The 13784-nt window shown below is 44.1% G+C and overlaps 1 protein-coding gene across 1 annotated transcript in view; it reads right to left on the reverse strand.

The window, feature by feature from the left end:
* RYR3 (ryanodine receptor 3) overlaps positions 1-13784 on the reverse strand; it is a 557133-nt gene that overhangs the window by 38941 nt on the left and 504408 nt on the right. The window contains exons 70-77 of the mRNA XM_061430666.1: positions 11437-11607; positions 11086-11145; positions 8374-8505; positions 7782-7894; positions 4604-4700; positions 2673-2779; positions 2222-2273; positions 1182-1238 (exon numbers count right to left, since the gene is read on the reverse strand). Of these exons, the coding sequence (XP_061286650.1) occupies positions 1182-1238; positions 2222-2273; positions 2673-2779; positions 4604-4700; positions 7782-7894; positions 8374-8505; positions 11086-11145; positions 11437-11607 (789 nt within the window). The remainder of the gene's footprint in view (positions 1-1181; positions 1239-2221; positions 2274-2672; positions 2780-4603; positions 4701-7781; positions 7895-8373; positions 8506-11085; positions 11146-11436; positions 11608-13784) is intronic.

Genomic DNA, 13784 nt, shown 5'->3' on the forward strand with positions numbered 1-13784 from the left:
TTCACTGTAGTCAGATGAGTTGAGAGAGAGACTCTTTACTCTGCTAGGAAGGCAACACACGTAATTTCAAACAAAACAGATCTTGGAAGTTTATTTTTAGATGCGACCCACTTTTCCAAAACTGTCCATCTATAATTTACTCACATTTTGATGCTGAAATTTCTAATTCTGTACCGATAAGTACAAAACACGGTCCATTCTCCAGTGACACTATGATTATAGAAAGTGACTTCAGGGACTTCCCTGGTGATCCAGTGTTTAAGAATCCACCTTCCAAAACAGGGGAACCAGGTTCAATCCCTGGTCGGGAACGAAGATCCCACATGTCATGGGGCAACTAAGCCCATGTACCACAACTAGAGAAACCTGCATACCCCGGTGAAGACCCAGCATAGGCCAAAAAAAAAAAACAGTGACCTCAGACTAAAATGGTTTGTTTTCAATGTTATAAAGGAAAACTTGCTGAGGGCTCAGCTGGAATTCATCTGAGCACAGCATACGCCTACTTATCCAGAAAGCTCAGACCACACTTAACAAATGTGAGATGCTAGAAGCCAAAATTTTCCAGAACTGTATCCATTTACTTTAAAAAATATATGTATTTATTTGGCTGCCCTGGGTCTTAGTTGCACCATATAGGATCTAGCTCTCTGACCAGGGATTGAACCCAGACCTCCTGCATTGGGAGTGCAGAGTCTTAGCCACTGGACCACCAGAGAAACCCCTGTATTCATTTACTTCTGCTCTTGAATATTTCGTCTATAAAACAGTACAAGTAAACTAATGGAGTTTTATTTTGAGAGACTCAGGGTCCCACACTGCCCCAAATCAAGATCGTCATTAAGTACATTTACAGAATAATAGTGCAAAAACCATCCAGTGTCTCCACTGCTGTGAATTTTCACTTTTGAATGTTTGCATGTGCCCTTCCATGGCTCCTGTTGCTACCATACTTGGGTTGATGTAGGAAATTTCCTACAAGAACAAACTTGAAGGACCGTCTGCTGACTGGCTGCCTGCTACCTTTCATGAGGCCAACAGACGCGACCACACCAGTGCGCTCATCCAGGCTGACTGGCGTCCTTGCCGCCTGACACACATGGTGGGCCAGTTGCGTGGCTGATGCCAGCATCCACCCCTGAAGGCCCTCCTGGCTGGCTTCAAGCTTAGTGAGAACTCACTTCAAATGTTTTCTCCTTGTCTTCGTCCTCATCTTCGTCTTCCCCACTCTGACAACTCTGGATTCCACGCAGCCGGGAGAGGAGGAGGCAAACAGTCAGGTTAAAGGTGGGCCTAGTAAACAGGACTCTGCTCTACTGTGTGAGGGCAGGGGACGGGCTGTAACTCACAGGCGTCTCTGGACCTCAGCACTCTGTGAAACTGAGAACATTCGGATCCCAGCAGGCAACATTCTACTCTAAATACCACCTTTGTGGTTACCAAGGAGTTCAGAAAAAAGAAATGGAAACACCGAGTCAAAGGGGACATCCCTGGTTTAACCACAGACCCGAACTCTCCTACTTAAGAGAGTTCTGTAAAATTCTGGTGTAAATCAAGGGATAGGAGTGCAAAGAACCTGCCCATTCTCAACATGAGTCAGAGGCTTGGCCATAAGATTAGGGAAAGCCAGGATGTGAATCCCAAAGTGACCCCACGGAGCACCTGCCAGAAAAATGGGTGCTCCCATATCTCCCCACACAACCCCATCTCTGCCCGACAGGAAGTGCTCCCACCAGAGGAGCAATAGTTTCGCTCAATCACTCGGCATTCCAGAGGCCACTGACCCCATGTGACCTAGAAACATCATTTCTGGTCACTTCATCTCTTCTAGAACACTAGTTACTTCCTCTAGTTTCTAAGCCTGTTTTCAAATGTACTGGATTTCCATCACCTAGGGACATGGTTGAACTGTTGGACGTGTTCTGAGCATCAAGTGAAAATTCGAGGATGATCTAGATGTCTGAACCCTGTGAAGCTGGCTGAGAAACGTCATGTGAACCCAGGCACCAGACCCCACTGTTTCTGCAAAGCATTGTTTTCATAGGATGATGGTAGAATAGTTTACTAATGTTGCCTGCAGAGCACGTGAATTGTGCAAAGCCTGGAGCCCACACCATGACCCAAGTCCCAGGCTAGTTGCTCAATGTGACCGTTTCCATGTGCCTAAAAAGGTCAAAGGGAAGCAGGAAGACTGCAATGACAGGAAGTAAACCAAGTGTACCTTGGCCATCATGCTGGCATAGGAGGTGTACAAAGGGTCGTCTTCCAGTTTGCTGGAAAGAATGGAGGAAATATTTAGCAGACCGACTTTGGACACAGTAGAAAAGACTGGGAGGCATATAAATCCTAATATACCAGTGAATTAATTAGAAGCCCTCCTCCCTCACCCCAGTTCTTAAAAACCACTCTGAAAATCTGAATCATTATTGGCTTGACACGGAATTCAGGGATGAAGTTCCAGTTTCAGGCTGCTTCATCTTCAGACTCAGTGTCAAGCTAGGGCTATGGTTTCTGTATTTTCCCCTAGAGGTTTCTTGATGGCCAAGAACAAGACAGCAAGGAGGGCTGTTCAAATCTGGCACCCGCTCTGTGCACACTGCCACTTGGGGAGGACAGCGTGGGGAGGACCCAGCCATGCCTGGGATGTGAGCAGGATGCTCCAGGGTGCTGACCTCCTTTCCGTGAGAGCGTTGCGGCTAAAGTGGAGGATGATCTGATGAAGCGGGTCTGGCTGCTTTTCCACCTCTTCCTCCTCCTCCTCTTCCACCTTGGGAGATTTCTACACAAACCGAGGCAGATAGGTTTCAGGCATGAATTTCAGCACGTGGCATATCACCGCATGCGAACAAAGGCGAAGCACCAGGCACAGAGCGCATCAACTCAAAGCACAAAGAGAACCACGATGTCACACGTTTATTTCAGGACAGAAGCCCTAAGGGTGCAAGGTCTGGGAATGAAATGTGTGTATATATATATATATATAAATATATTTTTCAGCCAATTAAATAAACATTGCAATTTTGGGTTAAAACAAAATGGAAGGAAAAGCAAAAGCTTGACTGCAGGGGAGGCGCTCCAGACTCCAGTCAGCAGAACTCTCATGCAAGCTCTGGGCACCCGCATTCAGGAGGGAAGCCCTGGAGAGTACCGAAGAGGCTGTATCTCTCCACCAACACCTGACATTTCTCTTGGAGAGCTGGGCTGGGAATGGGGGTGGGGCAAGAGTTACAAAGCACTGGGGCCATCTGGGCATCTACTACTATCCTAGACTGAACCCAGTGAAATGTTTCTCTTTCCTGAACTCAACCTTTATCCTGAAAATCTTGCTGTCCCTGAGAGATGCTATCCTGGAGCTGTGAGCCTTGCAGTTTCTCCTCTGAGAAAGTCTTTTCTCTGTCTCCTTTTACAGAAATAGCAGCTGATGCCAGATGAATAAGTTGACTTCCCAGCAGTGGTAGAACCAGCAGGGTGGACCATACTCAGTAAATTGGTGAGAACTACATAGGTTGTGTGAATGGTTCAGAAGAAGGGGAAGGTTGAAATGATGCTCATTGTCAACTTCACACTAATCAAGAAATGGGAAATCAAGCAAATGTCTTTCTCGCTGACAGGAATGTATGAAAAGATAGATGTGCATAAAGAGAAATTGAAAGAGAATGAGCAAGAAAGGATTAAAGGACAAAAGACAAGAAGAGGAAAAGAAACTGAGGGAGATGTAAAGAAAAGTGAAAGTGAAGTCGCTTAGTCGTGTCCGACTCTGACCCCATGGACTGTAGCCCACCAGGCTCCTCCATCCATGGAATTTTCCAGGCAAGAGTACTGGAGTGGGTTGTCATTTCCTTCTCCAGAGGATCTTCCTGACCCAGGGATCGAACCCTGGTCTCCTGCATTGCAGACAAATGCTTTACCTTCTGAGCCACCAGGGAGATGAGGAAATACAGAAAAAGTCACATGGCAAGTATAAACGTGAGATACACAGGGTAAGACTAATGGAGAGAGTAGAGATTAGAGAAAAAGGTGAATGGGAGAAATAAGGAGAAAGAGGAATAGAACTAGGGCTTGGCCAAAGGTGAGGAGGGTGTATTTTCTTTCTGAACCAGGATGAAGCTCAGTGATACTGCTGCAGTAAGCTTTACCCCTTGCATGTTGTTTCAAGTAGTTTAAGCACATGAAGCCTGTGAGAGACGGGGCGTGGCAAATCTTCAGAAAGGCCAAACACAGAAATGTGAGATGCAGGAAGGGCGTTTAGAGGTGCGTTCCCCAAAGGGGAGCTACCCACCAGAAATGCAGGGCCTTGGCTAGGGTGGGCTGGCCTCCTGCAACCAAGAGTGCTCAAAACTTAACTTGGCATGAGCTTTCCAAGGCACGGCTGTGCATCCCAAGAAATATTAGTTGTTAATAATGAGGAGGAGGATGATCACAGGACCAGCACCTCCAAGTGAAATTCATCCTCTGGCTCTTAGGACTATTATTAGCGGGGCTTCCTCTGAGAATCTATACACCCGATTCTTTGTGAATCTTTCAAAGTTATAATGCACACACATGAATACAAAAATCAAACTCATTCGTACCCATATCTGCTCCCAGTTGAGTCAGTACTTACAGCCAAATCCTGTACTAGTTTCTCTTCAAAGGAATACTCCTCTGTTTCTATCCAAAATCTCTGATAGCCATGGAGGAAGAGGTTAATAGAGCGGTGCCTGAGCGGAAGGGGTGAGAATGAGGTCAAGAGGGGTCCACGGGACACCTTGTTTTAGTCTGGGCGGTTAACGGTTAGTAAGCAGTTTTGTACAATTCTTATCTTCTGATTGGTCAGGGTAGCCAGGAGCACACTATAAGCATTTATTTCAAAGAAACCAGAACCTGCTAACATGGCAGATCCTGAATATTTAGACAGCCTTCTGAATGAACTAACAATGGTTAGTTCAAGACCTGGAGGTCACATTTACCCTGCTCTGGTCTCACTGGGTCTTTATCACGTCTCCCCTCTAATGAGAATTCACTAGTTCGAAGAACAGCCTTGAGTTATCTGTGAATATGGCAATTTGGTGATTCCTTTTGACTGATCAACTGTCCAGGTAATCCAATCTAAATTATGCTGATGGTGAGCTGTGTAGTCTCAGATATACTCAAAGCAGCAGAGTGTCCTTTTTTACAGGGCCTGTGAGGTACCACAGCTGCAAGGGCTCCAGTCTGTACTCAGGAAATGAAGCTTGGGTGTGTTGTACTCATCAGCAAAACTTCTGCATGCTTCACAGGTTCCAGTGCTGGCCCTGGTATCTGGGAACACTGAATAAACTGGCACAAGCCACTCCCTCTCTACAGGACATGACGGACTTCTGGGAATATTAACCACTGAAGAGCAAGTAAGTGGTTACCAAAATGTGAGGAGGACCAAAGAGAAAAGGAAGCTCAAGACCAGACTCCTCAAGCCTTGGTCATTATTTCTGGTAGAATATAGCCCTTACCATCTTTCTTCAAAATCTGACCAATCAGAGGTGTTTTTAAAAAAAAATTGTACAAATTTGTGTTTTCATGGTCATGTTAAATCATGGTCAAGAAAGGAGAAGTGTGCAGAGAATGAGTGGGTCTCTCCACAGGTTACATTACCATTAAAATGAGTATAAGCCTGTCATACTGAGTTTTTTCATTAACCTTTTCCAGCCAAACCCGTTGAAAGGTGCTCAGGAAGAAATTGTTAATTTTGTGTCTGGGGAAAAGCATACAGGTTTTCTTTTAAAAACTCACAGCAGAGAAAGTTTCCACATGATAAAAATAAATCCCTTTAGCCCTTTAGTTTGGAAGACTCCATGCAGTTTAGATTCTCATAAGAAGGAGAAAAGGCATGGTACTGACCACTAGCCTCTTGTTCATTTTTATTGTTGTTATTATGAAATCTATGTATAATCCTCCTAGGGATACAATCCTCCTATGTATAACTTCTAGGCAGAACTCCAGGGCAGCCTCTCTAAAACAGCTGTGTTAGACACGGCGACATTAAAAATGGATAACTAACAAGAACCACTGCAAAGTACAGGGAACTCTGCTCATTGTTTTGTGGCATCCTGGACGGGAGGGGAGTTTGGAGGAGAATGGACATATGTATATGAATGGCTGAATCCCTTTGCTGTTCACCTGAAACTACAATACTGTTAATCAGCAATACTCCAATGCAAAATAAAGTGTTTTTGTTTTTGTTTTTAAAAAACAGCTGGGTTAGGAGTGGGGGTGGCCATGTTTCATCAAGGAGACAGTGGATTCTTGGACTTACTATTATCCATTCAGTGGCAGAGTTCTTGAGGGAGCAACCAAAATACTAAAAGATGGTACTATCATTTTCAGTGGGTTTAGAAAAAATGCTTGTTTTTGAGAGATGTAATCGCTGTTGAGCTGGCCTGGGAGATACGAGCTTAAAGCTGAGCCCTCTGGAGGTCATGTTAAAGCACATCGGGTGTGGCTCTCTACCAGAAGGGGAAGCGAATGCCTTCTGATGCTTTACCACTTTTAGAAGACAGACAAAAATCCTAGGCAATTTTGCTTCTTTTACTGGGCTATAAATTTCATTTGTCTGCCAAGACTTCAGCAACCTTCATGCCCATGACTGCCTGACTTAATTTTTCAGTTTTCTTAAATTAATGAATTCTATTTGATTTGTGATGCCTCAACCTTTCCAGAGACACTAGTCTATTTTCTCAAGAGACCTATAGGAGCAGGTGTGTGTCTCAGAAGCCATGATTCTGCACCATCTTCAAAGACCCTAATTCAGAGAGCTCAGTTGGCCAGCTGGCTCAGGACAGGAATATGGGACACTCTGGGCAAATGACAGCCAACATACACAATTTGATGAAAGCAAAATGTCAAACATAGAATAGTCTTTCATCTGAGATTCCAAAGAAACACATGTATTTACATGCGATGCAGAATTTACTTGGCCACATCAGTTTCTTCTTCCTGACCAGGTGAGGATATTCCGATTGACTGGAAGTTGATCAAGCAGTGGCTCTTCAACTACCAGCTTTGTTTATTGATCATAGGCCCAGACTTACTGACTTTGCAATTAGTCTGAGGATGGGAATGCCGCCACACCACCAGCGACACTGAGTTGGCCTCAGTGGTCAACAATGGCCCAGTCTATACCGATACTCTGCCCTTTACTGGCACAGCACATGTTCACACACATTCCAGAAAAGCCTTCACATATTTTTGACTTCAGAGTACAGACTAAACATCCAGGTAATGCCTTATGTTCATGACTGGCCTCTTGGGGCATCTCTAAACAGTTCCCTAGTTTCATCTTGAAAGCCAAGTACATTAGGCTGAAGGATTCTCGGGTTACATTTCTGTACTTGCTGAGGAAACATAATTTTGGTATCAATCAAGTGCTTGAACATGGAAATATTGCTTGATCTATGGATGGAATTTGGGGTAAAGACTTTTAGAAAAGTTTCCTTTTTCTAGTATGCCTTTACAGCTGCACAAAGAATCTTACCTAGGTAAAACTAGAGAGCTTCCATATGCTTACACGGCTGACTTTACAGTGCAAAAAGGTGAAGTGAGGCAGGCTTGGGGGCACTAGGAAATCTCATCTGTTTTCAGTTCTTATACTTACCTTCGTAGGCCAGTATACTATACTGCAGATTGCGATGGCTCCGCAGGTGAAGGACTCCAATCTCTACCCCTGGGATCATGAGTGTCAGAGCCAGAAGAGAGCATAGCTATAGGAAGATACCTTAATTCTCATCTCTGACTCACATGCCAGGAGAAAAAGACAGAATACTTGCCTGGGCAAGTTGTAGAGAGGGGCCATCCTGAAACAGGCCACCACTGCCCGTTTCCGCTGCTTTGATAGCAGTTTGTGCCAGACCGCCTTCTTGGACCTCAAAGGCTGTTCCACCTAAGAAGAAATCACATGGCTAGGTATACACTAAGCTGATCTGGGGGGCAGAAAATACCAATAGTCACCTACAGCCCACACTTCTCAACCCTGGAAGAAATAGGATTTCTCAACTGTGGTCAAAGGTACTCAGCACTAAATGATTCACTTTGTAAAAGTCTTAGGGTTTCTTTCTTCTCCCAAAGGCTTTTGGTTGCTTACTGCTTAATAGTAGCTTTACAAATGAGCAAGGAACTTAGATAGGTTATTTGAACTAATGGCAAAAATTTGTAAAACACTGGAAGGGTTAAGCATTAAGGAGTCTTGCTACCACGAGGCACCAAGATGACACTTTGGGATGACCCAGGATGATCCTTACTTCTTGGTTTCTTACAAGGGTGCTTACAGGGTGTCCAAAACTAAAAGCTGAGTGTCAAGATAAATTTTGTATTCTGCAAGGCGGTCTTGCTTCCTCAAGCCTTAGGGTAGATGCTACTTACCTGCTCTAGGTGGAAGACAGCTGCTGAAATTCTCTGCACACGCTCCACTGTCTTTTCTGGGTTGGAAGGTTCTTCACTCTTTAAAACATCTTTGTATAGGTTCAGTTGCCACTTTACAGCTGGATCATCAGACTGCAGATTGAAGCACATACATGAGATGAGCAATCTCTTATACCTCTTCTATAGAAAAGGCCTTTGTCTCCTAGAAGGGTTCCATAGCATTCAAGAGTCTTTTCTACGAATTCCCCTCTCATTTTCTCTATCATATTTTTCTGGAACTGGGTAGATGCTTCATAGGAACTTCTCATTATAGCCTATATGTCTCAACCCTTCTATCATATTTTCCATCCCTTTCTTTCTGTGCTGCATTATGATTTCCTTAAATCAACCGCCCAATTCATAAGTTCTCTTTTCAGCTGTATCTACTACATTTTTTAACCTATATACGGAATTTTTATTCCTAGTTTTTTAAGGAATCTGCATACCGTATACAGATGGGATTTTTAATTTCAATGATTATTTTTAACTTTGTAAATCACTGTGAGGTCTTTTTCAATTCTACATCCCCTCTCCTTTCTTTGCAAAATAATGTCCAAGGCTTGATTTATAGCTTATATGGCTGCCTTTATCTCTTTAACTATTTCTATAATACTTAAAAAATTCCTTTCTGTAGTTCCTTAGGCTTGAATTCTTCCTTTTGTTGATTTTCTGTCTAATGGTCATGGATTTCTTTCCACACTGTGTGTTTTTTTAAAAATATGAACTTGTACTCAGGAGTTTTGTTGACTGGCCCATATTCTAGCAGGTAGAGTCTCTCTAAATGGTTTCATGGCTGTTTTTACGGCAATTCATGGGTGTCACTGCATCAAGGCTCATTTTACATAAGTTCCTTGCTCTGTTGTTGTTCAGTCGCTAAGTCATGTCAGACTCTATGGGACCCCATGGGCTGCAGCACTCCAGGCTTCCTTGTCCTTCACTATCTCTGGGAGTTTGCTTGAACTCATCTCCATTGAGTATAGGATGTTTTCCAAACATCTTAGCCTCTGTCGCTCCCTTCTCTTGGCCTCAATCTTTCTGACTATCAGGGTCTTTTCCAATGAATCAGCTCTTGGCATCATTTGGCCAAGGTATTGGAGCTTCAGCTTCAGCATCAATCCTTCCATTAAATATTCACGGTTGATCTCCTTTAGGATTGACTGGTTTGATCTCCTTGTAGTCCAAGGGACTCTCAAGAGTCTTCTTCAGCACCACAATTTGAAAGCATCAATTCTTTGGTGCTCAGGCTTCCTTATGGTCCAACTCTCACATCTAAAAATGACTAGTGGAAAAATTGTAGCTTTGACTATACAGATCTTCATTGGCAAAGTGATGTCTTTGTTTTTTAATATGCTGTCTAGATTTGTCATAGCGTGCCTTTCTTCCTTTTAATTTTGTCACTGCAGTCACCATCCGCAGTAATTTTGGAGCCCAAGAAATTAAAATCTGTCACCACTTTCACTTCTTCCCCTTCTATTTGCCATGAAGTGATGGGACTGGATGTCATGACCTCAGTTTTTTGAATGGTGAGTTTTAAACCACCGTTTCCACTCTCTTCTTTCACCTTCATCAAGAGGCTCTTTTATTCCTCTTCACTTTCTGCCACTAGAGAGGTATCATTTGCATACCTGAGATTGTTGGTATTTCTCCTGGAAGTCTTGATTCCAGCTTGTCACTTCTCCAGCCTGGCACTGCACATGATGTAGTCTGCATATAAGTTAAACAAGCAGGGTGAAAACACAGAGCCTTTACGTACTCTTTCCCAACTCTGAACCAATAGTTGTTCTATGTAAGGTTGTAGGTGTTGCTTCTTGATGTGTACAGGTTTCTCAGGAGACAGGTAAGGTGGTCTGGTATTCCCATCTCTTTACGAATTTTCCATAGTTTGGTGTCATCCAGATTTGCTCTAAATTTATGCTAAGCATGGGAAATTTGGTCCACACTCCTCTTCCAGATTACTAAAACCCTCATCCCCTATGATATGTATCTGGTCAGGAAAGCGCTATGAGTTTTCCTCACTTCATCATCTTCTCTTGATTACCAAGATTTAGAATGCCTTCTTTTTTCTGGCACTTAGAATTTCTTTTTACTGCCTTTTTTATAGTATACTTTACCCACCATTCCTATATAGTTGGGGTATAAAGGAGAAGCTATTTGTATCATTTTAGTCTTCTATCTTAGGGCATAACATATTTTGGGGGAAAGCTGTTCAGATTTGCAGACCTGGAAAAATTTTAAATAGCCTTAAAATAAAAATTGGTCTTGATTTTGATTTTGGGGTGGGGGTTATACAAACTCAGACATAAAGTTACTTTGTTCACAAATCTCTAAAGCTGAAAGTGCTAAAACTTCCCCCAGGTTTCTGTTACACTCTAACACACCTCACAGTCAGGAAATTCTGAGACCTAATCTAACTCCCCTGCCATGGTTTGATGTCAGTGGGAGGTGGGGAGACATGTTTTACTAGACCTCCTTGCAACTGGCAAAGAAAAAAACAAAAATCAAGGACCAAAAAATGAAAAATTAAAGGCAGAGAGTTCTACCAATTAAGCACAAGTACTCTGAGACTGTTTTTAGAACACATTAAGAAAAATATGAGTAAACTAAGTGGGTGTGGGGCACCCTGCAGCCAGAAAGAAGCCTGTATGAGTTCTCATTGTCTTCCTGCTACATCACCTTTTCCTGCAAGTGCAAGTTATTCCGCAGATGTTCCTTCACCTCTTCATCTGTGTCCTTCTGTGGAAAGAGATGTGAAATTTTATTCCTATAGGTTACTATGGAAATATAAAGTGGGGTGCAGGGATGTACTAAGAGTTTTGCTGGGATCTTTACTACAAGACAAAAGGAGAAGACAGACAGGGACTTATCCGAAAGAGCATGTGCTGACTCCCAAGTCAGCTGTAAAGATGATGGTGTGTTGCTTCTGTGCACCTTGGCGTCTGTTCATTGATCCCCAGGGACGGAGGGCTGAGCACAGATCACCACCACCTGTATTAAATGCTCCACCAAAGCAGATGGGTGACTTACATAGCTGTACCGTGATTTTGCAAGGGAGATCAGCTCCTGATCGCCTGGGGTGCACATATTCAGACCAATGGGCAGCATTTTCTTGAGTGCAGCCACGATGAGGGAGGTCTGGATGGAATAAAAGTCTCCCCTTCGCTTTGTCTTCTTCCGTTCCTGGTCCTGTCCTCCAGACTAGGAGATGAAGTTCAAACAAACAGAGGGGCTCAATGACTCCGAAAGGCATTGCTTCACCTCGGAGGCAGCCTGCCTCCTGTATAGGTCCTTCCTCGTATAGGTTGGGCCTTTCTACATTTCAGATGCCAGTAAAGGATTGTGATACACAAAGCCAACCAAGGGGCCATTCAAGGCCAGCCCTGATGCTAAGCCTTCTCCTTGTGCGCATGCTCACTGAACCACGTGACCAGACACATAGCACCAACACCCACGGTCTCTGCTCGCTTGCATCTGGATGTAATGAACAAGTGGTGTTCTTACAAAAAGAGTGATTTGCTAACTGACAAAATGACTGCAGAAAAGAACTAAGAATCCTGATGGTGGGCAGCAGTAAACAGGTGAGAGAGCATCTGCCCTAGAATACTAGCTCCTGGCCAGGGCTGGAGCGAGCATTTTGGGGCACAGGCATCCTAAGGTCCACAGGAAAACGGGACTGCCCGGGTTGGTAGGGCTGCTTTGGGATCTGGCTGGGGCAAAGTTAGGAGAAACAGTGCAGACAGGTGAAGAGGAACCGTCCCAAGTCTGGGAGAGTCCACCCTCCTTTGGTTACACTTTCTGGGCCCTTTCTCGGTGCGTTTATCCAGCGAAGTGGGAGGTTTGCAAGAAGAGCTGCAGTGGGTTGTGGCGCTGGTTTGTGGCAGCCCCAGGCAACAAACTGTGGACCCTCTGCACCCACAACAGAAGGTGGATATGGGTGGGCCCAAGAAAACAAGGCTCTGCCCTGCCCACGTTGTACCTCGCTTGCTGGACTCTGCCCCAGCTGAGTGGGCTCCTGCTGGAAGGAAGGAAGGGCTGGGAGGCCAGAGGCAGAGATTGAAGTCAGGGTCCATGATGGGGGAGAACTGGGGCTTATTAAAGCTTTTGCTTTATGAGGTGCCCGTGAGTGGCCGTGAGTGTTTGTGGCCTCCTTGTGATTGCACAGTGGCTTCCAATGACACACACACTCCGTGCTCCGGGAGCTGCGGAGAGGCTAAACCCCTCCTCTGAAAACGGCATGTAAGACCTGGGACCCCCAGCTGGAGTAGAATTTGCTTTATGGAGGATTGGTTTTCTGAGAGAAGACCAAGTCGGGTCAGAATCACACCACCTTAGCGCCGATCTGTTTACATTCAAAGTGCGATGGAGGAGTATTATGAATGGATATTCTCAAAACGGAGGTGACTTCTTTTACCCAGCTTGTGGTGGCTAAGCTTTCAAGTGGTTACACCGCAGAAACCACAGTGAAATCCCTGGCAGGCAAAATCCAGTCTGACCAAATGCTGCCAGACAACTCTACTTGTGTCTGGTGTTCCAGAACAGGTCAGACCCAGACAGCAGTGGGAGAGGGCAGTGGAGGAGGGTGGGGTTGAGGCAGGATACAAAGTGTCTTGTATTCTAGACACACAGCTGGAAAGCTGATTCCTACAGAAATTCCCACCTTTACTGAGAGCTTGCTGGTTTCCTTAGATGTTCTAGTATCAGGTATAAAATTCTACAGGTTGTGCCTAAGGCAAAACTCGTAAGTCTAAATTACCCTTGAAAATACCTCAAATTATCCATAAAGGATAGAACCCAGTTTTATATATATATATATATATATATATAAAATGAGGTATAATTACACGGACATTATATAAGAGGTAAATAGTAACATGCATATACAATAAATATGCAAAATTGTGGATGTGATATACAGTTTACTTTCTTGTTTGCTATTTTCTTTGGCCAATCTCATGTTGTTCTAACTATAAATGCTGCACATATGATGTGGCTCCAATGTGCCTGATACTTAGATAAAGCATTTGTAATCTTCCCAACAATGCTAAGATAACAAGAAGTCAGTTATATAAAGGGGAACATGATGCTAGGGGAAGTAAAGTGATGTTTTTCTAAGGACACACAGCAGTTATGAGTCTGGGCCAACATCCAGACCAACATCTACCTGGCCATGGCTCCATTTTTCTTTACTAAGAGCTGCATGTGACCTGGTTCCTGCACATCTCCGTGTCTCTGCTACAGACCTGGTGCAAAGGTCTTGGGACAGTGGCAGCAGACATATGTTAATGGAGAGAAAGAGAAATACTTCCAAGCAATAACCGGTATAGGATACTAGAAAACTGTCCCAGAGTTTATTCCACTGGGTGCACATTTTATGC

This window comes from Bos javanicus, chromosome 10, assembly GCF_032452875.1.
Source record: "Bos javanicus breed banteng chromosome 10, ARS-OSU_banteng_1.0, whole genome shotgun sequence".
NCBI lineage: Eukaryota > Metazoa > Chordata > Mammalia > Artiodactyla > Bovidae > Bos > Bos javanicus.